The sequence below is a fragment of the Chiloscyllium plagiosum genome, chromosome 11 (genome assembly GCF_004010195.1).
Source record: "Chiloscyllium plagiosum isolate BGI_BamShark_2017 chromosome 11, ASM401019v2, whole genome shotgun sequence".
NCBI classification, from domain to species: domain Eukaryota; kingdom Metazoa; phylum Chordata; class Chondrichthyes; order Orectolobiformes; family Hemiscylliidae; genus Chiloscyllium; species Chiloscyllium plagiosum.
In genome coordinates this window covers 33,636,319-33,664,156 of record NC_057720.1, presented here as the reverse complement: position 1 = coordinate 33,664,156, position 27,838 = coordinate 33,636,319, and the positions used below count along the sequence as shown (strand labels likewise).

At 40.2% G+C, this 27,838-nt stretch overlaps 1 protein-coding gene across 5 annotated transcripts in view; it reads right to left on the bottom strand.

The window, feature by feature from the left end:
* Positions 1-27,838, bottom strand: part of b4galt2 (UDP-Gal:betaGlcNAc beta 1,4- galactosyltransferase, polypeptide 2) — a 489,610-nt gene that overhangs the window by 392,245 nt on the left and 69,527 nt on the right. For 4 of the 5 annotated variants that reach the window (XM_043699063.1, XM_043699066.1, XM_043699065.1 and 1 more), the window contains exon 2: positions 20,911-21,297. The exons of the other annotated variant lie outside the window; for it this stretch is intronic. In XM_043699063.1, the coding sequence (XP_043554998.1) occupies positions 20,911-21,223 (313 nt within the window). In that variant the 5' untranslated portion in view covers positions 21,224-21,297. The remainder of the gene's footprint in view (positions 1-20,910; positions 21,298-27,838) is intronic. 5 annotated transcript variants of the gene reach the window in all.

Genomic DNA, 27,838 nt, shown 5'->3' with positions numbered 1-27,838 from the left:
CAGGCTCTCTGCCTTTATTCCTGATGAAGGGCTTTTGCCCGAAACGTCGATTTCACTGCTCCTTGGATGCTGCCTGAACTGCTGTGCTCTTCCAGCACCACTAATCCAGAATCTGGTTTCCAGCATCTGCAGTCATTGTTTTTACCTACAATGGAATTACTGACAGGTTGCTGGGCTATGACCAGTGGAGTATTGCAAGGATCAGTGCTCGGTAGCCTGCTTTCCACAATTTATCTCAATGGCTTGAATTGCTTCACAATTGCAATATTTCCCGTTTGCAGATGGTACAAAAATTGATGGAAATGTAATTGGTGAGGAGGATGCAAAGAGGATCAAAGAGGATGTAGGCAGGTTGAGAGACAAGGGCATGGCAGATCGAATAAAATGTGGGTAAGTGTGAAGTCATAAAAATTGGTTGGAAGAATGAAGGTGTAAAGTTTCTCTTAAATAGTAAGAGATTAGAAAATGTTGATATTGATGAAAACGGAGGGAAGTAGGTAAAGTAATTATGGAGGAAATGGCCATACCCTACCAATCTTCCTTAGATATGGGAGTAATGCCAGAGAAAGACAGAATTAGCAATGTTCACATTCATTCAGAAATGAAGGTGCAAAGTTAAACCCGCCAATTACAGGCCGGTTAATTTAAGCCCAGTGGTGGGAAAGATTTCAGAAATGATTATCTAGAACACAATTAACAAGCACTTTAACGATTCATCAAGGCCAGCATGGAATTATTAAATACGAATCGTATTTAATGGATTGATTTTTTTTGATGAGTTAAAGAAAAGAGAATTAAGGACTTTGGTTGAGGTGGAGCAAATGGACTTCCAAATGGCACTTGTTAAAGTGTCACATAAGAAGTTTGCTGAGAAACAGGGAACATTCAATAGAGTTCATTACTGAACCAAAAGAAGGTATACATTGATGCTCCCTAAGGATCAGAACTAGAAGCACTGCTTTTGCTGATGTGCATCAATAATCTGGATTTGGATGTACATACAGATCATGATTTCAAAATTTTCAGATGATGCAACACGTGAAGATATTGCAAATCATGAGTAGGGTAGTGATAGACTGTAATAGGACCTACTCAGACTGATTGAATAGAAAGTCACGTGAAATTTTACACAGCAAAGTCACATGAAAGAAAACCTGGTAGGAAAAATGAAGAGAGGATTGAGTACAATTCTAAAGTGCCACAGAAACAGAGAGACCTGTGTGTGTTTGTCCATAAATAAGCAAATGTGACAGGGCAGGCACCATAGAATCTCATATGACCACCTACGAGATCAGAATTAGGCCTGGCTTGAGATTTAATCTATAAATTCAGTTTAGGAAACTTGGTCGACATGGACAAATTGAACCAAATGGTCTGTTTCCAAGCTTTATGACTCAAAGACAGCATCTCCAAGGAGTACAGCACTCCCTTGGTACTCTACTGGAATGTAGGCATAGAGGTTTGTACTGGGATTGGGACTTCAACCCACAACCTTCTGACTTAAAGCGGAGAGTGCTACCAATTGAGCCACAGCACTACCGTGGTAGCAAAGAATTAACTGGCACAAGATTCATTGAACCAAGAGTAATGTTTAAAACATAGAAAGTTGTGCAATAAAAAAGACATTTTGAATAATCTATCAATTAAGATCGTGGAATCCTGAAAATAGAGGAATTTAAGCTTTAATTGCATGAATATTTATTGAATAAAAGTACTGGCAATGTGGATATGGGCAGAATTAATATTAATGATGTGGAATTACATTCATAATATTACAAAAACCACATACTTGACTTCTTCTGGACTACTTGAGACCTGGAGAATGCCAAGGCAAGAAATGTGTTTTACAGTCACATTTATATTTCAGTAAACCTTTGCCTTAATGAAAGTGGAGTGCTGAAATGAAAATGTCCTGTAAATTGCCTGAAGCTTGTTCTCAAAGTGGAAGTTTCAGCTCAAGTGGAGACAACAGCCAGATAGAATTATGGAAGTCTAAATGGCTGTGTATGTGAATTCCTCTGAGAGCAAGGTATTTTCACGGAAGAACGAGAAAGGTAACATTAGCACTGCAGACCAGAAATAACTTGGGAGATAAACTCTGAACTGATTCACAAATGAACACCGATTCTTTGTTCCTTTGGAGATGCAGCTAGGAATGAATTAACAACCTGACATGTTTGGCTTCTGAGGTTTACCTGTAATAATCCTGGGAGGAAGAAACTAGTTTTTTTGGGATTGACAAAAAAATAGCAAAACTGTAGTGACATCCAGCATACAGATTAGTCAACTGAATGGAAACAGTGCTTTTATCATTTGAATTTAAATAATATAAGATCATGAGTATGCCTTTTAGAGAACAATCTTACATGTTCTTGACACTCATTAAATTTTCTTTGCTTGGTTATAGTAAGATGCTCTGTTGTCTCTCGCCTTCTTCTGTAATAATTTACTGTGTTAATCTTATCATTCTTGTGATTAAGCTACCCAACCATTTAATTCTAATTGGCAAAGCTTCCTTACTGGTATCACATATTCAATTGTTAAGCAACAAAGCCTTTTGATCTTCAGCTACCACATTAATCAACAAAAAGGTGCACTTATTATCTACTAGTTTGCTCTGCAGAAAGTCAGTTCTTGTTCTAATGTGTTTGTCTTTAAAATAAATGGACAGAATTGCCTGGGAATCAATGTGATTATAGAGTGAACAACGGCTTAGGGCAACCCAGTGATATCAAATTGAATTTCCCTCTTTTAAGTTGAAATACAACCTTATTTGTTTCACCTTGTTAGACATTGCTTGATAAATTCCACTGACACTCTCATTCTCTCTCTCTTTCAGCACCTCACACAAGAATGGATTATGGTCATGATGCTCCTAGGAAAGATAATAAACACCTCTAACAGACAGCTGATTGACCTAGCATCTGAGGACACAAATTACTTCCACTGCGCTCCAGAATCAAACTTTTTCAGCTGAGGGTCAAATTGCCACTCTTTCAACTCCATCATACCCCAGCCTCAGTTGGTGCTCTGTCCCTCAAATACTCCAGAATCTAATGCTGTTCCAATACAACATCCAAACATTGATTTACAGATACTCCAAGAAGACGCCTTTACATCCTTGTACTTTAATTACTCGATAATGAGAAAATTTTAACAGATATCAAGTAAGTGATTTTTTTTCCTTTCACTCAAAGTGAAAAACGTACACAAGATATTTGAAATTTTGGGTGCTGGGCTCAGAGAAGATGAATGAAACACCAATGGCTTCATCCATGGAGTCCAAGGGGGTGATCACATAAACTAGCTCACAGAAGAATGTTTGCTTTCTGCACTGACTGAAAACATTAATGGCAGGTACACCCCTAAAACCTTCTCCAGTTATGGAGATGATAAATTACACTCCAGCAGCAGCTGGTCTATGGACTACATTTTAGATGACACGAACATTGCCATTCATGGTGTTAAAACAGAAGGTAGAGCATACAATGTCCAGTCCCAACCTCATTTTGAATAGTAGAAGTATTCTATAGTATAGAAAAGTAGGTAACAAAGATAAGTACATTGCTCTCTAACATCAAATTACTCAGCAATTCAGTAGAATAAACTGCAACTTCATAATTACAGCCACAAGATGAATGATGACAGCAATGGTTGCAGAATGGTTCTGAAAATACAGTGGTTATGTGCTAACTCCCAAGGGGTTAAAGGTCTCATTTTCAAATTTAACACTTTCTAGATTTCCTATCTACAATGTGTGCCATTCATTGCAGTCTGATGTCTGGCATTAATGGACTTTCCACCTGTCCTTCAAACATATTTGCTACTTTGATCTGGAAGTGATGAGTGAGCTGCAAATTACAATGCAGAGGGGGAATATCAGAATGTATAATGTATTTTTGGTATAGGAACCAGAGGGATTGTGTAATGTCGAGCTTTTGTGTCTGTTGTAACAGTGGAGAGCTGTGACTGATACTTTATGCTATATCAAAAATCGCAGCCCTGATATTTACAATCAGCAGAAAGCTACCCACAAAGATATAGCATGGACCTTGCCTTTCTTGAGGTGAACATCATTTTCTCGCCAATTACATGGGTCTCTGGTGCCAAGTAACAGTGCTGTCAACATGCAGGCTTAGTAGCCATTCATTGTGAAGAACTCACTCAGACAGTAAACCAGGAAGTACTAAGCAGAATTTATCATATTACAGAAAACAAAATCAAATTTGGTGAATACAAATGGAACTGAGCAGAAATAAATAAACTTTTTTGTAAATCACTGCAATTTGTTTTCACGTAATTGAGCAATGTGTCATTCCACCAATAAAAATATCAGTCTTTCAGAACCAAAGAGGTTTTCCTAAATAATTACAATTTAATACACCATTAAAAATCCAGTTACACCCCATACAACAAGGCTTAAATTTTCCAAGGGTTTTACAAAGTGAATTTAGCATTCAAAACTTGAAGATCATGCTAATTCAGAGATTCCTCATTGATTTCCTTCTGCAAGGCCTTCACCTTGAAGTAGGCTAGGGAATCACTGACCAGCATACTAGAAATGGTTGTCAAGCTCACACACAAAAAAAAGAGAAACCACTGTACAGTCATTACTAATGCAAAATCCCAGAAAATATTTCAAAGCTGAGCTTTGGGCGGCATAGTGGCACAGTGATTAGCACTGCTGCCTCTCAGCGCCAGAGACCCGGGTTCAATTCCTGCCTCAGGGAACTGTCTGTGTGGAGTTTGCACATTCTCCCTGTGTCTGCGTGGGTTTCCTCCAGGTGCTCTGGTTTCCTCCCACAATCCAAAAATGTGCAGGTTAGGTGAATTAGCTATGCTAAATTGCCCGTAGCCCGTAGTGTTAGGTGAAGGGGTAAGTGTAGGGGAGTGGGTCTGGGTAGGTTGCTCTTCGGAGGGTCGGTGTGGACTTGTTGGGCTGAAGGGCTGTTTCCACACTGTAGGTAATCTAATCTTAAGGACACCATCAGGCACCGAATGTGTGCATTTAAAGCAGACAGTGTATACCTTTGCAACCTGCTCAAGTTAAATGCACATTTGGTGCGAAGTTGGTCAGAATTCAGTGAGCAAATTACCAACAGCTTTTTAACTGTCCATCCATTCCATTTCCATCAGACAAACAGAATTAAAATTCCTCTGTGTGGCAGTATATCCATGAATCCCATTATAAGTAATGGGGCACAAAACATTCAAATAAAAAGCTTATGAAAATCTCTTAGAACATGCTTTCTTCAATATCATAATTCCAAAGAAATATCAGTGGTTCTTCCGTAAAGATTGCATTTTGAGAAGGCTAATAATGGATCAATTCATGTTCTGATCTAGAGTTTTAATATTGTTTCAGTTGTTAAACATTGGAGATTTATGTTTAATGAACCAACACATTATTGCAACGCCACATTTTCACTTTTCAGACTGCCTGTACCAAACACCAGACTGTAGCCTATCTGTTCCAATGAGGAAATATGTCATGACCCAATTTTCTAGCTAACTGCCTTGTATCCTGGCAAACATTAATCCCACAACCATCACCACTTTTAAAGATAGAGGAGAATGAAAGAGATTTCTGATGAGTAAGAACTACCAAAACTGCGCATTGGGCAGAAATACAAATACAAATACAAATACAAAATGGAGTTAGAAATACAAATACAAATACTTGGACACCAGCAATTGTTTCTAAAATATGTAAGCAGTGCAGGCCATATGAAGTTATTACTGATTATACTGCTAATTTGCAAAGGAAGAGAAGCGAGCTTAGATCCAGCATGGCACACCATGCTGAACAGACTTAGAAAGAACACTCTGATGTTAATGATTGAGCAGTGATTTTGAGTAACAGCAACCTTACTGCCAAGTTGGCAAATAAGGGCAGCAGACAACATGTGCCACTCCAGACCAGCATGAGTCGTCAAATCTCGAATACGTTTACTTTGAAGTTTGAAACGTTGGTCTTGTAAACTCTGTTTTGCTTGCCTATTTGGATTAAATTTTCATCTTTGGAAGGAAAGACATGTTATATCTCATTGGTTTAGGACATATTTAAAAGATATGCTCATGATAACATAACAGTTTTAAAATATGTGACTTGAGGGTATAAAGGTCTCATACTCAATCTTTCCTGCGATCATTTGAAGTAGGACACATTTCTAGAAGCATGTTGTTTTCTGTTGTAATCTAATAAATTAATAGTAGCTGAGATAACTATGAACATATGAATGTAGCATTTCAGTTAATTTCCTTAAAACGTCAATCGGCATACCCATTTTCTTACATTAAGGGAGATAATGTAAGCATTATTGTATTAGGCAAAATACCTTGGAGACAAAATCACATCATATCCCACAAATGCCAGCATAATGTTAGCTTGCCTTCAGCAGGGTATTCTATTTTATGCAGTAATGCTTACTTTATCTCCCGCAACATATGATACTTTAAGGTCGGAGTCATTATAGTATTGAATAATCCAACAGAAATTTGTTTCAACTTAACATTATATACAAACATCGTATTCTTCACACACGTAAATGTTTAAATAACATTAAACTAGAAGATTACAACAGAGCAACATGCTCCCATGGTGTGTCACACTTCAAGTGACCCTGGGATAAGAGAAAGGACAAATTTTTATACCTTCTTGTTACAGTCATTCCTCCGTATCCACAAGGGTTCCGTTCCTGAGAACCCTGGCAAATGATGAAATTCACGATTGTACAGCTCATTAAAAATAGCTTACAATGGTTAGAAATATCACAGATATGTGAGTTTTGCCCTTGAATGTTCATTTTTGTTGCTACTTACTTTTTGGAATGGATAGGCAAATTCATAATTTATGATTTCGCTGATAGAGGATTTACTGTACATGCTATAACCTATAACTGTGACAATATCATAAATGTGTCTTTTAGAGGTATACTGACATTGTACAGTGAAGAAATAAAACTGAGATAAATATACTTTGGACAAGACGGGACATTGAAACTGAATAGTTTGGCCCTTTTGTTTTGAGGAACAGAAATACTAGAATTGGCCCCAAACACAGAAGTAGATGGAAAAAGAAACTGAAGGAATACCAACAAAATGGTGGACCAGCTATATGAAGCAAACTTTCACAGGCATGGTGACAAATATCAGAGGCTACTTCAGAACTAACAGAGGTGAACTCAAGCTACTTCACGGACGCTGCTGAGCTGATTGGCAGGGTCTGAGCAGTAGTTACAAGATCAACTGGCATTGAATGTTCTTTCAATCCCCCAGCTATATTAAAATTGAAGTGCTTGACAAGTTTTTAATACTTTACTAGTGAGATCATCCACATGGTGTTTGACAAACTGTACTACAACGTTACCAAATAATTAAGATGATTAAAGCATTTTCACATAAAATGTTGTAATTTACTTGATCATCAAATATTGTTTTACAATTCTCATTTCAGTTGCAATCCTTCCCCCGAGCTTCACAGAGATTTAATATTTTGGCTGGGACAGCAAACAGCCACTTAGCTACAATCAGATGTCTCTCGCAAGTGATTTTCAGTAGATTATCATTATTTTATGACAACAATGCTAATTTCAAAGAAATCCACGATTTCTAATTCCATAGTAGGTATATTTTATAAATCAGTTTCGAAAATCCGAGTACTAGAGCCCTACATTATTTTTTCAATTCTTTCATACGATGTGGGCATCACCAACAAGGCTATCATTTGCCACATAGGCCTAATTGCCCTTGAACCGAGTGGCTTCCTACCTAACCCAATTCAGAGAATAGCTAAGAGTCAGCCACATTATCTAGTCTGGAATCATCTGTAGGTCAGACCAGGTAAAAATGGCAGATGACCTTCCCTAAAGGATATTTAAAGCTAACCAGATAGTTTGTTTTAAATGATAATGGATGACTACTATTAGAGACCAACTTTATATTCAAAATTTTATTATTTGAATTCGACCAGGTGCATTGGTGGAACTTGAACCCATCACCCCAGAGCATTATATTGTATCATATATTCAAAGTTTGTGAGAAGATTTGTAGCTCGGGTGCTCGTTGCTGTGGTTCTGTTCGCCGAGCTGGAAGTTTTTGTTGCAAACGTTTCGTCCCCTGTCTAGGTGACATCCTCAGTGCTTGTATCATATATTGACATGACCACAATGTAACCATCTCGCCATAATCAGAGATGTTAGGTATTAGATTGGCTAGATACCAGACTGTGGAAAAAAAAATCAAGGATCTTCATATGTACCACAGGAGGAGAGAGTCATAGCCAATTTTGGAAAACTGAGAAAATAAGTGGGCACAAGGCAATTGAGATGCTCAACATCTTTAGAGCATTAATTAAACAGAAAAAAGGAAAAATAAATGAACATATAAGAAATTAACATCCTCTTATTTGTGGCACAGTGGTTTGCACTGCTGCCTCACAGCGCAAGGAACCCAGGTTCGATTCCAGCCTGAGGTGACTGTCTATGTGGCGTTTCCTTGTTCTCCACATGTTTGTGTGGGTTTTTTTCCCAGGTGCTTCGCACAGCCCAAAGAGGTGCAAGTTAGGTTGACTGATTATTGCGCCGTTGTATCCAGTGTTTTGCAGGCTAGGTGGTTTAGCACTGGTGATTGTGGAGTTATGGGGGTAGGAAGTTCTTTAAAGCGGTTAGTACAGACTTGATGGGCTGAATGGCCTCTATCTGCATTGTAGGAATGCTATGTACACAACATATTCCTACTTTATAGGTATGCAGGGAAGGTACAGCAGAGACAGAAAACCACATGACGAGGCTAGAGATGTGGATGTCACAGCAAATTTAAATCAGGGGATGGAATAGTCAGCATTGCGAGCTTGGATTGACAGGGCTTACTTAGGTCAGCGATGACCTGCAGAGGGGCTAGGTGTGGAAAAGGAAGAGTGCACTTTGCACCCAGGCATGCCATGAGAAATATTTAACTTGTCTTTTCACCTGCCTTTCGGTGTAAAAAACCATAAGACCACTAGAAATAGGAACAGAAGTAGGCAATTTGGCCCCTTCAGCTTGATCTGCAATTCACCAGAATCGTGGCTATTCCGACATTCCTCATATCCACTTTCCCGCATTTGCTCCATAACTCTTGATTCTCCAAACTATCCATTTCAACCTTAAATATACAAGGACTCTGCTCCCACAGCTCTCTGGAGAGAGAATTTCTAAGAGAAAAAAGTCCTCATCTCAGTCTTAAATTGCTGCCTCTTTGTCAAGACTGTATCCTCTGGTCCTAGACTCTCCCATGTAGGGGTCGGGGAGAGGGGGCACATCCTTTTCCTGCTCACTCTATATTCTATGTGTTTCCATGAGCTCACCTCTCATTCCTCTAAGCTACAGTGAGTAGGCCCCCAATCTGTTTACCCTTTGCTCATAAGACAATCCCTCCATATTAAGGATCATCCTTGTGAACGTTCTCTGAATTGCCTCCGATGAAATGATATTTCCTTAAATAAGGGCACCAAAACTTCTTACAGTACTCTGGGTGTGGTCTCACCAGCAGCTTGTAAGGTTGCAGTGAGATTTAAAAAAACAGGAGTTGCTGACAAAACTTAGCAAGTCCAGCGGCATCTGTGGACAGAAATCAGGGTTATTGTTTCGGGTCAAGTAATCCTTCGACAGAACCATAGACTTCTAAGACTTCCCTTCACTTATATGCCAATCCTACTGAAGTAAGGGCCAACATTTCACTTGCCGTCTTGATTACCTGCCGTTTCTCTGTGCTAGCTTTGTGTGTTTCATGTACAAGTAACCTCAAGTTGCTTTCTGTTGTAGCTTGCTTCAGTTTTTTTTCCATTTAAATAATATTTGGTTCTTTTGTTTTCTTTCCAAAGTGACCAATTTCACATTTTCCCACATTATACTCAGTTTGTCAATTTTTTGCCCACTTACGTAATCTACGAAAATCTTTGTATCCTTCTCGCAACCTGCCTTTCCATCTACTTTTGTATTGTCTGCAAAATTGGCTACAGTCCATTCACTTCCTCTCTCCAAGTCATTTACCAGCATTGATCCCTGTCAACCTTCACTGGTCACAGGTTGCCAGCTGAAAAAGGAACTTCTTATCACCATTCACTGTTTCCTGCCCATGAGGCAATTCTCTATCTATGCAATATATAATACATCTCCAATACCCATGGGTTCTTTCATTATGACTTCACCTTTTGTGAGGTATCTTGTTTTAAGGACTTCTGGAAATCCAAATACAACACATCTACTGGTCCCCCTCTATCCACTCTGGTTGAGACTTCCAAAAGCTCTAATAAATTAGTCAGACAGATCTCCCTCTCATTGTGTTTTGGGTGTGCCATTACCTTGGAAATCTACACAGCAACCTGAATTATTTTCTCGTATGCCGTCTTATTAATAGATTGTCCATCCTTGAGCCAGGGGTCCACCTGATGCTGCACACCAGAGCAATGCCTGTCCCAGGCCTCAATGGCCTCTATCCTGGGGATTTGCAATGGAAGCAGTCTATAAACAGATGCAGAACTGCAAGGATAGCTGATGGCCTTAACCTGGTTTGTAGCATTCCTAACCAATGACTGAACATTACAGTGCAGTACAGGCCCTTCGACCCTCGACTGAAGCTCCTACTCGGTTTGAAAATTAACTCACACCAATGTCTGCTCCAAGATACTCCAGTCAGAGAGGTGCTCCTAGTGTTAGGGCCTGCTCTTTGGCAGGATTTGGTACATTGTTAATTATAGTGGAATAATTGAGGAACTAGAACTGGGGAGGACCCCAGTCTTGCTTCATTCCCATTATAACACAGAGGCCCTGTAACTACTGAAAGTACAGGTTACAGTTGACCTATTTAGAGAAGTCTGTACAGTGCCTGGAAACTCATTCCCAGTGAGGAGAAAGCTTCAAGTTCCACACATCATTAAGGAAGAAAAGATTAATAATGTGCTCAAAAACTGATTCATTATGAAATTACTAAATTGTACAGGATACTGATCTAATAATAAGATGGCATACGAGAAAATAAAAATCTAACATATATTTATAATCACTGACGAAGCAGTCTCATTCCCCCATGATGATTTAGTTACTCATCCTTTCCATGCACCTCATTGGATTTAGAACTGACAACTATCATCTCCTGAAGTCTAGCAGAAAGTAATCATGTCTGAATGGAGACTTTCTCATTCTCTGTTTATGTATCTCACTATTGTATTCATGACAACTGAGGATGTGACAATACAACTGATTATTTTTCACAGAATCCTTTCAAGGAAAGACATTATCATGTCCATACATCACATCACAGTAAATAATGGAAAAACATTCAAATTTTAAAATGCAAGAGTATAGGTTTTTCAAAATCAAATAAAATGAAAAATACATAATCCTTCCTTTTAGAATCTCCAATCAGATTATAGTTCATAATTTGACTGGGGTAAAGAGAGACAGTGAGTTTCAGGAGGAAATTTCAGAGCCAAGACATTTGATGGCACTGCTGCCAATCATGAAGTAATTTTAAAACAAAATGCTCAAAAAGCAAGAATTGAATGGACACAGATCTCAGTGAGTTGCAGGGCTAGAGGGAGATTAGATTAGATTAGATTAGATTACTTTACAGATTAGATTACTTTACAGTGTGGAAACAGGCCCTTCGGCCCAACAAGTCCACACCGACCAGCCAAAGCGCAAACCACCCATACCCCTACATTTACCCCTAACCTAACACTACGGGCAATTTAGCATGGCCAATTCACCTAACCTGCACATCTTTGGACTGTGGGAGGAAACCGGAGCACCCGGAGGAAACCCACGCAGACATGGGGAGAATGTGCAAACTCCACACAGTCAGTCGCCTGAGGCGGGAATTGAACCCGGGTCTCTGGCGCTGTGAGGCAGCAGTGCTAACCACTGTGCCACCATGCCGCCCACCGTGCCGCTGATTCACAGAGGAAAGGCTACAGAGAAATTTTGAAACAAGGGGGGGAATTTTAAAGTTGCCTCATTGCCATACTGGGAGCCAATGCAGGTCAGCGAGCAAATGGGTGATGTCGGAATGGGACTTAGTGTGAGTCAGTAAATGGGCGGAAGAGTGTTCATGATCCGAGACAAGACTGCCAAATGTACATTACATTCTGGTTCAGAACAATTAACATTTTGTTTAAAATAGATGAAGTTTGAAATCATGGATACTTTTTAAGAGAATAAAGCCACAAGATTCTAAAGCTTGTGTTAAAAAAAAACTTTACTATCCAAGATTAGAAAAGCAAAATAATCTAGAATATACAGAAAACCTATGCACTTAACATTCAGGAATCCATGAAGCTAGTATGAGTTTACAGACAAACTGTGGTTAAACACCCTACAGATTACATCAAACCCAGATTTCATGCATTCCTCAACAATGCAAACATAGGAACATGGGAACAGGAATAGGCCATCAGCCCCTCAAGCCTGACCCACTATTCAATGAGATCATGGTTGATCTGTGGCCTAACTCTGTATTCCTGCCTTTGGCCCATATCCCTTAATATTTTTGTTGAATAGAAGTTTACCTATGAATGTAGGTTTGCTCGCTGAGCTGGAAGGTTCATTTTTCAGATGTTTCATCACCATACTAGATAATATCTTCAGTGAGCCTCAGGACAAAGCACTGGTGGTACAGTCTGCTTTCTCTCTATGTGTTTGGGTTTCCTTGGGTTGGCGACGTCATTTCCTGTGGTGATGTCATTTCCCATTCTTTTTCTCAGGTGGTGTTAAATGAGATCCAAGTCAATGTATTTGTTGATAGAGTTTCGGTTGGAATGCCATGCTTCTAGGAGTTCTCGTTTGTGTCTCTGTTTGGCTTGCCCTAGGATGGATATGTTGTCCCAGTCGAAGTGATGTCCTTCCTCATCTGTACGTAAGGATACTAGTGAGAGTAGGTCATGTCTTTTTGTGGCTAGTTGATGTTCATGTATCCTGGTGGCTAGTTTTCTGCCTGTTTGTCCAGTGTTGTATTTGTTACAGTTCTTGCAAGGTATTTTGTAAATGACATTAATTTGGCTTGTTGTCTGTATAGGGTCTTTCAAGTTTATTAGCTGCTATTTTAGTGTGTTGGTAGGTTTGTGGGCTACCATGGCGCCAAGGGTCTGAGTAGTCTGGCAGTCATTTCCGAGATGTCTTTGATGTAGGGGAGAGTGGCTAGGGTTTCTAGACGTGTTTTGTCTGCTTGTTTGGGTTTGTTGCTGAGAAATCAGCATCAAAGACATCTCTAAAATGACTGCCAGACTACTCAGACCCCTTGGCACCATGGATAGATGAGAATGGAACTGGGCAACCATGCACCCCAAACCAGCCAGCCAGTCAGACCACAGAGGAACAGCACTGCAGCCAAACAGTGTTAGCGATTATGGTGAAGGCTTCAGAAAAGGATGAGGACTCTGGGAGACATAGTTTGCCATGGTCACAATCACGTGGGATGCCTGTTGTAACTTTCGGAACAGCTGTGACAACAGTACAAACCTGATCAGAGGGATTCACACAGAGAGATGGACCTGGCTTTGTGAGGGGCAGCACTTTCAAGAACTTTGGACAGGAGAGAAAGGTTGAAGGTGGGACTACAGTTTGCAAGGACAGAGGGTTCAGAGTTTTTTCTTAGAAATGAAACAATGGTAACAGAATTGCAAGTGTGTGGACAAAATCTAAGGTGAAGGAATCATGCACAACATGAATAATATCAACTATCAGAGGTCCTGGGGGTGATATCATATGATTTGTAGTTTGGTAGAAACGCACCTGAGGGAGCAGAAGTTGGTTGAATGGTTGAGACTGCATTTTATGGTAGATGTGCTATTGGGACCATTGCCCCTCGAAATTATTGTGCACAATTCAGCCTTTCTAACCTTTACACTGTTTTGTGTGGCACCTTCCCGTTGTTTGATGTCGCTGCACAAGCCCAGTATTTCAAAAAGGGGCAACCTGTAAGTAGCTGGTACAACTTGTTGTAGGCTGCTGGAAAGTCACATGTATGTGCAGAAAACATTTGCTCAAACCATGGAGATGTTGTTACCTGCGAAATACTACCTGTTGGAGCTGAATAATGTAGATTGTAACATTAAAGTGATCTTCATCTCAACTTTTTTAAGCAGTCAAGAAAATTTATCTTAATGGAAAATGCACCTGCATTTATCGATGTCAATGAGGTGATTAAATAAATTGAAAAGTCCATGGCAGTGATTTTTTGGATGATACTGGCTCAGTGGGTCAAATGGCTGTATCCCAATTTATGGTTTATGTTCTTGCTCAACATGCCTGTCTGCATTCATCGCCAGATTATCATCAAAATTTAAAACAGTTGCTCACACACCACCACCGCTAGCTTAATCTTTTTTCCAATGAGCAAATACAAGCTCATTTGTCTTTCTTTACAGCTAAATGACCTAAAGCCTAAACTCATTTGCCACTTGTTTCCTTGAAATCTTTTCACTGTCTCCAGGCAGCTGACCTGATGAGGTAGTGGTGCTCCAAAAGCTTGTGATTTTAAATCGTAAAAGTTGAGCAGACAAATCACATCACCATATCATTCACTAGAACCTATTTGCTACGGCATAATTAGCTTAGCAACCAGGATTATCCTAGTTGGAAGTCAACTCGCTCATCAATTTCAATTCACCCTGCCATTAGATCACTGTTCCACATTAAACTTTACTGCAGAAACAAAGCTGCTCACTTCTGCTATGGAAAGCTGAATCTCAACAGTGCCTTAAGTGTTATTGAGTTATCACATGGCTGGAACAATATTGTGGAAAGGCTCCATGCAAATTACATTTCAATGGGAAAGCTGAATTTAAAAGCAGCTGCCAACTATAAATATTAATACAGCCAGTCAAGTTCTAAAAATAAATACGCTGTCAAGATAAATAAATCACGTCTCAGGCAGACTGGATATTCTGCTTAATCATAGCTGTCACTAAGTGTGGCAGACTGGACTTCCACTCACTCAATGACACTCGCACTCAGCCTGTTGACTCTTCCAGGTCAACTTAACATGAATAGTGTGTTTGAGCTCTAACCACAGCAAATACATCTGAATTAGAAAGAAAATAGTAAGTTACTGCAAGATTAAAACTGAGGAGGGCACTACATCAAACGTTGTTTAGCAGGCAGCTAATGTTGTTCAGTATTAGAGAGGGCAGTTGCAGAGCACGGAACTTCCCAAATCATGCATGCTGAGGTTTCGGGTTTTGGAGAGTCTGAGTCGCTAGATGGATTTGAGAATCTTACAGAAAAGGAGAATCCTGAGGAGAGATGCGGTGGATAAATAAAAAGAGATGACTAGAGCTACCAGTGCCAATTCAACAACTTAGCACATAATGATTCAATCTAATAATAATTTTAACTACCTCACCACATCAGAGAAGGCAAGAGCAACATCCACAGACTTCTGGGAATGGAATGATATGCGTAGCCACTGTCCTGTGACTTACACAAGGACATTTATCACTTACAAACAATCCTTTGTTGCCCAGCTGAAGTGTTTCAATAGTGTTCTATTCTTGCTCTCCAGTAACGTTTAGCTTTTCGCATGGAAATGTCCTTTTACTCGCTTCTGGAGCTAAGTCACAAGACACAGGTTATAGTCCAACGGGTTTATTTAAAATCACAAGCTTTCAGAGCACAGCTTCTTTGTCAGGTGAAGGAAAGGTGTACAGGCACAGAATATATAGGTGGAGAGATAATGGCAAGATAATTCTAGGTGATTAAGAACGTCAACAGATAAATACCATGAGTGTGAGTAGAGTGTCAACAGGCTGAATAACAAGTCTCTGGAAAGTCGCATGATGAGAGTCTATCAAAAGTCGAGTCTGATACCTATTCATTTTATTTCAGCCAACTGGTTTGTGTCTAGCACCATTTTTACTTTATTATTTACTATTATCTCTCTGCTTTAATTCATCGGTCCATAAGTCATCCTTTTACTTGTTATTCCTCCTGTCAACACTCTACTCACAACTTGTATTTATCTGTTGACATTCTTAATCATGTGGAATTACCTTGCCATTATCTCTTTCCCTATATATTCTATATCTGTGCACTTTCCTCCACTTCACCTGATGAAGGAGCAGTGCTCTGAAAGCTTGAGATTTTAAATGAACCTGTTGGACTATAACCTGGTGCCTTGTGACTTCTGATTTTGTCCAGCCCAGTCCAACACTGGCATCCCCATTTCTGGAGCATGGTGTAGAATACAGCTTTGAGCCGACATCACCTCTAGTGGCTGCAATTCTCCTTTCCTCTCTTCAGCACCCTTTGCCAAGCAGAAAACAGCAAATAGGAGTGAATTTTCAAGAGCTCGCCATTATATTTTATTTAATTAAAACCTTTAATTCAGGCGAGAATAGAATTCCAACCACAAGGTCAAAATTGGTTTATTAAAAAAGAAAAACATAGCTTTTGTTATCCTGTCACAGAATATGGACTAGGCCAGCATTTGCTGCCGATCCTTTATTCCCCTTGAGAAAGTGGTGGTGAGCCAAATCTTAGAATTGCAGTAGAATCCACACGTGGTGCAGACAGAACCTGTTTGGAACCAATTTCCAGGATTTTGATTTAGTGACAGTGAAGGAACAGTAATGTCATTTCAATTGAGGGTGATGTGTGCCTTTGATTTTGACTTGACTTATTATTGTCACATGTACTGAGATACAGTGAAAAGTATTGTTTTGTGTGCTAACCAGACAAATCATACCTTACACAATTACGTCAGGGCAATAGAGCAGAAGGCAGAATATAGTGTTACAGCTACAGAGAAGATTCAGAGAAAGAACAACTCATATATATGAGGTCCATTCATAACTCTGATAATAGCGGGCACTGATGTTGAGGATTATTGTGGAAGAGGTGTTGTCACCTATTTTTACTGATTGCAGTCTGAGGGTCAGGAAGTTAAGGATCCAATTGTAGAGGGGGGAGTAGACTCCTCGGTCTCAGAGATGGAGGTGAATGCTGATGTTGAAGGGCCTGCTAAAGTGATTAAATAGCAATATGACGTGGGTGACCTTCTCATTCAGATGTTCCAGGGATGAATATAGGGCCAGAGAGATAGCTTCTGCCACGGACCTATTGTGATGATTAGCAAATTGTAGCGGATCAAGGCAATCTGGGAGGATGAAGTTGATGTGTGTCATTACTAACCTCTCAAAGCACTTCACACTGATGGATGTCAGAGCCACTGGGAGGTCGTCATTAAGGCACCTTGCCTGATTATTCTTTGGCACTGGGATGATAGCGGTCTTCCTGAAGCAGGAGAGGTTAAAGATGTCTGCAAATACTTCTGCCAGCTGGTCTGCACAGGATCTGGGTACACGGCCAGGACACCATGTGGGCCAGTGGCTTTCCATGGGCTCACTCTCAAGAAGGCCGAGCTAACATCTGCAGAGAGGCCTGTGGGTACAGGTGCACCCAAGGGCAGGTGATATCATTTCACTGGCCTTCTGTTCAAAATAGACAGAATGCATTCAGCTCATCAGGTAGGGATGCATTGTTGTCAGTGATTCACTTTGTAGCCCATTATCGTGTAAGCCTTGCCACTGTCAACATGTCTTTGTTTGGGTAGTCTGGGATTCTAGTTTAGTCTGGTATTGTCTCTTGATGTCCCTGATGGCTTTGTGAAGATCACATCTCAATTTCCCGTATAGGCCATGGTCACCCAAAGTGAAAGCCTCAGACATGGTTTTCATGGGGAGTGGATCTTCTGGTTCATCTATAGTTTCCGGTTGGGGAACAAACTCTTTAGCATGCAGTCCCCAACACACATACGGACGAGGTCTGTGATGAGAATGCTGTACAATGTGATGGAGAGATGACTATCCTCTCTCTGGTTGGAGATAGCCATTACCTGGCACTGTATAGCACAAATGATACATGCCAGTTATCAGCCCAAACCTGGTTGCATTCTGAAGGGTCCCAAAACTTTAACTCTGCTTTCTCTCCACAGATGCTGCCAGACCTGTCGTGTTCTTCCAGCAATTTCTGTTTATGTTCCTGGTTGCTGTCCAGGCTTTGTTGCAAATTGTTACTCATTGCTTAATGGATCTGAGGAGATGTGAATTGCACTGAACATTGTGCAAATATCAGTGCACACTGTCACTCCTGACCTTACGATGGAGGAAAGATCATCGACAAAACAGCTAACCTGAGCAACTGCTGCAGTGCTACCTGAAATTGAGGCAATCAACTTCCAAGAACCACACCATCTTTCTTTGTACTCCAAACCGAGGGTCTAGGAACAGAGTATTACTGTGTCGAGCCTCGAGCCTCTTGACACCACAGCCAATACCTTCCATCACTCTGATGATCATCAAGAGCAGACTCATGGAGTGGTAATTGGTCAGGTTGAATTTGCCTAGCTTTCGTCATCTGGGATATGACAGGGCAATTTCTACATTATCCCGTGTAGTGTTGAAGCATTATTGGAATAGCTCGACTATGGGCACTGCTAGTTCTGAAGCAGAAGTTTTCAGTGCTATGACAAATGTTTCCATGGACTGGAATCTGGCAATAGCCTGTTAACCTGTTCCAGGTAAAACTATCCACAAAAGAAGGCAGAAGAATATGCTTGATTTACCTAATGCTCAGCTCGACATAGGAAAGTCTCTAAGTCAAATTCTAATGGTAGAATAGTACAAGAAGTCTCCCCAAAATACACAGAGTGGCATAACTGAGTTGTGCAAGTCACATGTTCCAGAGTTTCATCTTTGTTTTGTGCCAATGGAACAGATAATCTGGACCACACAGGTTTTACTGAATGTCAGAGAAAAGGATTACTCTTACTTTGTAGGTTGTCGACTCCACCAAAATGAAAACAGCATGTAAAAACAGGACAGCCGGGTGTTAAAAAACATCAATTTTATTCATTCAGAGGATGTGGGGCTCATAAGCAGCAGCCTGCATTTATTGCCCATCATTAATTATCTCGCAGAGGGAGGTAGTGACCTGCCTTCTTGAACTGCTGCAGTCCTTTGCTGTATGTGCTCCCACAATGCTGCTCAGGAGGGATTTCCGGGATTTTGACCCAGTTACAGTGAGGAAACAGTGATATATTTCCAAGTCAGGAGCTTGTAAGCAACAGTGTTCCCACGTATCAGCTGCAGGTTTTAACACTTGCCTTTTTATATCCTCCTTCCTCACTGTCCAAGGCTGTAAGCACACCTTCCAGATGAAGCAACATTTTACTTGCACTCCTTTCAAACTGAGTGACTATACTTACTGCTCACCTGCAGTCTACCATATACTGGTAAGGTCAAACATAGACTAGGTGACCAATGAACATCTCCACTCCATACATAAGAATAACTCTAACCTACCAATTGCTCACCATTTCAATACAACATTGTGCTCTCATACTAACATTTTAATCTTATCTCTGCTGCAGTGCTCGGAACATAGATTTACACACTCTAGAGGAAATGCATTTCAGTTTCCAATTCATTTTACAGCTTTCAGGACTCAACATTAAATTAAACTACTTCAGAAATCAAACCCTGTTCTCCATTTTCACTACACCATCTTCCATAGTGGGATAAGAACCCATATCCCATGACACAGACTTGGGATTCTGGATTACCAGCCAGAAATCCTATGTGGTATATTCATAAAATCCAATAGCCTCCCAAAAAATATAAGCAATTAGCAAAACTAATAAGTGTTAACATTTATTACAGTGAGAGCTGAATACAAAAGCAGAAATATTATGCTTCATGTGATGTTATTGTGGCGTAACTGGTGAAACCACATCTTGTATACTGTATAGAGTACTGGTCACCATATTTAGGAAGTTTGTACATGCACTGGAAGAAGTTCAGAAAAGGTTTGACAGACTAATATAAAGGCAGGTTGATTTACAAGGAAAGATTGAACAGGCTAAGTTTATATCCTGAAGTTTATATAAGTAAGAGGAGACTTGATTGAAACATATTATATCCTGAGGGGTCTTGACTGGGGAGATGTACATAAAGGATGTTTCCTCTTATGGAAGGATCTGGAACTATGGTTCACAGTCAAAAAAATAACAAGTCACCCACTTGAGACAGAGATAAGGTGGATTTTGTTCCTCACAGATTTATGAGACTTACTGAAAAACTTTATGGAAACAACCTTTGAATACGTTTAAGGCAAAAATGCATAAAGTTTTAGTAAACAGATGGTGAAAGGTAAACAGGGATAGGGGAAATGTGGATTTGAGGGTATAATCAGATCTGCAGCGATCTTATAAATGATGGAGCAAACTCAAGAGGTTGAACTGCCTCCTATTCTCTGTTTGTATTTTCACATGACCCAAAAAACAAGGTTTTGCATGAGCAATAACATTTTTAAATGGTAAACTTCATTCCAACTGTGCCAAATTAAAAGCAAACATCTTTATACAAAGATCTCACTATGGTACAAATAGATTTGAGTGTCACTCTAGTTTCTAGTCTTTGACATTTAGTAATCACGTCTCCTGTGGTAGCCTGAATATGTAAATTTTGAAACACCCTTTAAATAATTCTGCTCAACCAGGTAAACTGATCTTCCACTATATTTTTAAGTGTGACCAACGTATGCTAGAATTGTAGAAATACATTGAGTGCAATTATTCGTGCTTGCCAGCAATGTAACTGGAATGATGGATGTATCTTCCTAACAGGCTGATAAAGCAAGGAAACAATGGAAAGCTATAATCTGATCAACTCTGCCTATGTATTAAAGATTGTCCTGAGAAAGATACGATTTGCACAGCAAGCACAGATCGTTGGCATGAAATCTCAATAGTAACGACACAGAAAGACTACCAATTCCAAACTGTAGCACTTTTAAATCTTTAACCACAATGCATTTTAATCAATGAACCCACAACAATTTTTTTTTAAATGAAAAGTTGAAGTGAGCAGCCTACCTAACCCCGGTGGAACATCAGGGCACATCGGTAAAGGCTTCTTCGTGACTGTAAGGTTATGGTCCAACTTCCTGCTCGACACAAAGTGATCTTCGTTCCCCAGGAATGTCAGTGAGGTCCCATTGGGCTTTGAGATGTTAAAGTATTGATGCACCTTGGAGAAATTCCTAGTATTAAAGCGGCTGAATATGTCAAACCTTTGGGTGTAGATGTCCAAGTAGAAGATGGTCATTATAAGAAAGTGCACAAGACACAACAAGAGTACCGCTTTGCATATTCTTTCCAAAGTCTTCCCTAACATCAGTCTGGACATTTTCTGTACACAGCAAGTCAGTGGAGCAGCACATTAGCTTATCTTCCAGAGCTTCTGTCCATTCCAAGTACTACCTGTGAAATGAAAAGATTGTATTTATTAAATCTTTCCAATATTTACAAAGGAGTGACATCAGAGGTGATTGAGGGGTTGGGGTAGAATCAACATCAGAATAACTTTAAAATATTGACGTTGGAAGCTAATCAAATTGTGTCCTTTTAGGGGAGGGGGGAGAGAGAGAGAGAGAGAGAACAAACAGCCTGTAATCTACAATGTCCTTCTACTTGGCTGTCCATGTCTCTTTCATGGTGTGGTTTTATGCCCATACTACATGTTTGGATTCAAGGCAAACTGATCGAGAAGAACTGTATTCAGGCTTGGGCTTCTTTATAACATTGTATTACATATTAAAACTAAACATTACAACACAGACATACAAGACTCTGATCTTACCACTATATTATTCATAGACCATTTCCCACATCTATTTCTCTTTCCTCTCTCTCAGCTCTGACCACACTGTGCTATTTATGCCCGGTGAGAATCAACACCTTGACATCGTCAAAAGGTTGTTCCAGGGTATTAAAGCCCTTACTGAACAATATCTACATCACAATTGAAGCACATATCATTTTATTTTGTGGAGAAGAACTGTTTTAAGACAAAGGATTGTGGAAGGAATTACTGTGCTTTTTAAAACAAGTTACTGAAACTCTGTGTGGTCTTTACATTGCTGCATTCTTTAGCGTGGAAAAAGATGTGAATAAAGGAAGCAATGGCCTTGTGATATTATCATGAGACTATTGATAGAGACCCTGGTAATGATCTGGGCACTCTGGTTCAAGTCCTATCATGGCAGATGGTGGAACTGGATTCAATTAAAAATCTGAAACTAAGATGACCACATAACAGCTCACTTGTCAGGAGAAACCCATCTAGTTCACCAATGCCCTTCAGGCAAGGAACTCTGCCATCCTTACCTGGTCAAGTCTGCATGTTACTCCAGAATTGATTCTTAACTGTGCTCTGGGTAATTAGGGATGGACAATAAATGCTGGCCTAGCCAGTGACACCCACATCCTGTGAATGAAATTTAAAAATTGGCCCAGCACCTGGGTGAGTAGGGTCAGTGTGGATTTATGGTCAAGTCTGCATGTTACTCCAGAATTGATTCTTAACTGTGCTCTGGGCAATTAGGGATGGACAATAAATGCTGGCCTAGCCAGTGACACCCACATCCTGTGAATGAAATTTTAAAATTGGCCCAGCACCTGGGTGAGTAGGGTCAGTGTGGATTTACTGACAACAAGTAGCTGATTAGTTTGTACAACTGGGACTAGGTGTGAATGCTAAAAGTCAGTCAGATAATAACTCTCTGATTGGTTCCTGGATAGCTGAACAGCTTCTGGGTGTGACAGATGCACAGTCAGAAGCCTTTGATTTTCTGCAAGATCAGGCTGTGTCTCTCCCTCTCGCTGGTAAAAAAATACCTGAAGCAAGCTTGTTATTTTCTCAGGATAGTTGCTCTAAGATGGTGCCCTTAACCAATAAATATGAGACATTTTGTATACCAATCACCCATGTTTCCTGTGAATAAGAGATGGAACCCGAAGAAAAAAGAATAAAGAACAAAAAGTCCAAGCATCATCCCTGCGAACCCTGCAGATTGGTGCTATTGAACTGTCATTTCCCTCTACCAATAAAACCAGAGTTATTTTGTTCATTTGTATGTGTGTGTACGGATTTTAAAAAGGGTTTAATTAGTAGACGTATATTTTGATAGCTCATAGTTGTTTACTGGTGATTAGAAGTTACGAATTTGTAATAAACAATAATTCTTGTTAAGAACTGGAACCTGGTCAGTGTTTTCTGTTAACATGATTCCATCAAAACAATAAATCAGGGACTTTATATGCTTTTGATTAGATCCTTAATTTTGTGGTGATGCTGAGGGTAGGAAGACTTGAGCATCAGTGCACTTTACCACAAAGGTCATAACTCTCACTACTCCCTTAAGAAAGGCACCATACTCAGTTCTCTTACGTCATACATTCAACACAGATGGAACTGGAAAAAGATAATTCCCAATGACTGAAGCTAGTATAAACTGGCTTCATATTTGGCAAAACAGTGCAATACATTGTGCTTTAAATTACAGCATACCTTACGCCTACAAACTTAGCAATTTTGTTAATCTTCCTAAAATCTCACGGAGATACAACAGAATTCTGTTGGTGGAACATTGTAATATGAAGAAATTGACCTCAATCAATCATCCAATTTATGTATTCCAAGTTTCACCTTATGAAAATCATTTAGTAACTCATTCCCAGTTTAAATGAGAGAGAGGAGAAAAGAAAGTGGGAGAGAGAGAGGATAAACTTGCATATACACAGATGCCCCTAAATCCTCAATCCTTCTTGCATTTAGTAACATCATAATTTCTAACTGATATGTTGATGATTAGCTAGTTTCCCTGTCAATCATACCCCCAGAAAGCATACCTGGAAGTAATTTCACATGGGTATTTTGTTGGCTGCACTCACTGCAATCTTGCAGGTGAAAACATCCTGTTTTTAAACTGGAAGATGCTGTTCTGTTTTTAAACTACTCTTTGCTGTCTGCTGAATTCTGCAGTAAATCAGTAAATATTCCAATGTCATCAACAGATAATCAATATATTACAAAGTCCTTTATAGTTAATTGCTTTTGAAGTGGATTTTGTAGAGCAAATATTGGGGAATAAAGGGTTAATCAAATTCATCAAAGATCCTGAGACAGCACCTTCCAAACTCATGACCACTTTCAACTAGAAGAGAAACAGCAGCACATCCATGGGGACACCACCACCTGCAAGTTCCCCTCCAAGCCATTCACCATCCTCCTGACTTGGAAATAAATCCCCGTTCGTTCACTGCTGCTGGGTCATTCCATTCCTAATGGCATCGTGAATCTACCGAGAGTATATGGACTGCAACAGTTCAAGAAAGCTGCTAACCACCATCTTCTCAAGGGCAACGAGGACAGGCAATAAGTGCTGGTCCAGCCAGCAATGCCAATGCCTCCCAAGTGAATGAAAAAAGCTATACCTTCATTCTAAACACTGCAGAAGGAGATTGTCATCATGACATCAGGTCACATGGAAACGTTATTGAAACTATTGAGTGTCAGCGATGTCCTTTCTTACTATCCTCTTTTTATAAACCTGTTAATGTTCATTCATCTGAGCACAGACCTGATCCTACTATGCACTGATAAGCAGTGCCAGACTCTCAGGACCAGGGGCTAGTTATAAAGAGCACCTGAATTGAAGGCCAGTGCTACACCCTAATAGACATTACAAAAGTCTTTCTTTTTCTCAGCATTTCAGAGCTTGAACATCAATGTGAATTAGTAACGGAGAAAAACATGCTGCTATAACTTGAGTAATGAGCCTACATTTGAAGAACCCTTGAGAGAAGAGGAATCTTGGTTTAAATTTGCAGAACACTATCACACAAAAGCAAGCTCTCATTAATCAAAGAGATCAACTACATAATGATTACCATCTTTTGCAGGAGGAATCAGAAATAAATGGTGGAGAGCAGGACACTTATCAGCAAGCTATTTCAATCACTTGGCCGAGTTGAAGACTGCTAAGCAGCTAATATATTCTGAATGTTCTACAATTGTCCCATTTCCTCTCAAGTCTGTACCAGAGCATAAGCAGGAATTTCCTACAGATTCTAGTCTAGAGCTTATTCAATTGGTGAAATCCTTTCAGCTGGAAGTGCAGACATCTTCTTGTGTGCCTTACATGGCCTCGAACCGAAGCCAATGTGAGGGCGATGCCATTAGCTGAAGAAAGCTAAGTTCCTACACTAGAAGTGCAAGGAAAATCCTCATTTGCTTATGTCCAGAATTGATTTCAGAATGTTCTTTCTTTTTCTTTTCATCTACCCGATTCAATAGGAACATCCATTCAAGAGCAGGCTATTCAGCCCATCGACCCTGTCCCGCCATTCCATATGATCATGGCTGATCAAACGCTTCAATGCCTTCTACTCTCCCATAACCAAGGATACTGTATTAAAACCCAACCTTAAACATGCTAAAAGACAGAGTCACACAACATTCTGCAGTATAGAATTCCAAAGATTCACACAATCCCCTGAGTGAAACAAGTTCTCCCCATTTGAACCTGAGTGCCATCTCCTTTATTTTTACAAGTGTGCCCTTGGTTTTTGACTCCCCAACCAAGGAAAACATCTTACCTCCTTCTACCCTGCCCAATCCTTTCAATGAGATCACCTCTCATTCTTCGAAACTCTAAAGAATACAGGCCCAGTTTTCCCAATGTCTCTTCATTGTACAATCCTGCCATCCTAAAAACAAGTTTGGTGAGCCTTTGTTACATAACAACGTTCCCAAGACAGGGTGCTTAAAGCCATGTACAGTACTTCAGGTGTGGTCTAACCAAGCTCTTATACTTGACACTTCAAGAACAAGAACACTCATGATTCCAACACTCAAATCTTCTCGTAAATGACACTAACATTTTATTAGCCTTCCTTTCTAATAGCTTGCTGCACTTTAGCCTTTACTGACATATTTACAAGGACACCTAGGTCCCTTTGTGCATCTACACTTTCCAACCTCTTAACATTTAAGGAATACTCTGCACATCCGTTTCCCCCATAAAAATGGATAACTTTACATTTTTTCACATTATATTCCATAGACCATATACTTACCAATTTTCCGAGTCTGTCCAAAACCTCCTGAAGCCACTTTACATCTTCCTTACAAAACACAATCTCACTTAGCTTTGCATCATCTGGAAATATTACATTTGGTCCCCATCTCAAAAGCATTGATGTATATTGTGAACAACTGGGAACAAGCACCGATCCTTGCGATACCCGTTATTCTCAGCCTGCCAATATATATTCCTACTCTCTGCTTTCTGGCTATTAGCCAATCATTAATCCAAGATAGTCGACAACCTTCTATCCCATGTGCTTTAATTTTCTAACCAGTCACTTCGGGAGGACTTTACCAATAGCCTTGTGAAAACCTAATTAAACTAAACTTATCGCATCTCCTTTATCAATTTTTTTTAGAAACATCTTCAAAAATCTTCAGACATCGCAGCCTAAGGGCCAGTTGCTGTTAGAAGCTGCCATCCAACTCCAATGTGTTCACCTTACAATGAAAAGCTATGCGAGTCAATATGTTCCAAAGACATATAAGAGAGCAAAGAGCACTGTCGGAGATTGATGCCTCAGGTGAAAGAGACTTGGAGCGGAAAGTAAAAGTTGGCTGAAAACCATAAATAATTCATGAGATTAACAATTTGTGAGAAGAACAAACTTAGAGGAAGATGTGGTGTAAAGGGTTAATTGTACTTTTACCTTGAAATTAGCTGCTGAGTAATGGATAAGGAACTATGAGATGGTGATACCAAATCATATGGAACTGAGTATAGGTCATCCTTATATTAAACAATAGTTGCATTCTTGTGCAACCCCGCATTAACAGAAAAACCATGCTTTAGAAACAGCGCATAAAGTGTTGGTGATGTAATCGCATTATTGCCAACACATGCTTTAAAAGTTCACGCTTTAGAAACAGTGTCCCCCCCCCAACTCGTCAATCGCATTACAGTGAATTTGTATTAACGAAACATGTGTTATAGCAGAGCAACCTCTACAGAATCTGTAATAAATCAGAAAATTCATTCACAGGATGTAGGCACGGCTGGCTAGGTTAGCATTAATTACCAATCCCTCATTAAGAGTCAACTACATCGGTGTGCATCTGGAGTCAGCTGTAGGCTCGACCAGGTAAAGATGGCAGTTTACTTCTCTGCAGGACATTAGTGAACCAGATGGGATTTTCCAACAATTGAAATTGGTTTTGTGATCATCATTAGACTCTTAGTTCCAGATTTTTGTTGAATTCAAATTCCAACATCTGTTCTGGCAGGAATTGAACCTGGGTCCCCAGAACATTATCTGAGTCTTTGGATTAACAGTTTAGTGATAATACCACTCTGCAATCCCCTCCCCTGCTGTCCTCTCCTACTATCCTTTGTATACAGTTATAATCTATGTACTATCATTTTACAGTCACATCCAATAAAGCCTGCTAATGCCTGTTAAGACAGCAACAGCGGAGTAGGCAGCATCCAGGCTCAGCCCAGAGCTCGCCCTTTCCCTCTGCGGCCCTTTCGTTTCCTTTTCTCGTTCTTCTCTTTTTTTCAATCTTACAGTTTTTTTTAAAAAGAACTGACACTATGGAGAGAGCAGGAATGATGGCACAAAGTGTTGCAGCAGATGTCGGCATGGAGTGGGGTGGTCAGCCAGTCCTAAGCGGAGCAGGGCGGCCAGCAGTCGGTGGGCCAGGCCAGAGCAAGACAGCCAGCGAGCTGGGGGCCTGCAGCAGGGTGGCTGAAGGTCAGCAGGTCAGGCCTAATGCAGTAGGCCTATCACAGATGGCAGTCAGGGTGGAGCGGGACAGCCAGCGGGCTGGGAGTCAGCAGGCTGGGGCCTGATGCAGTAGGCCTATCACAGATGGCAGTCAAGGCCTGCGAGCCCTGTTGAGGTCAGCCCAGCGCAGGGGAGAGCAAGATTA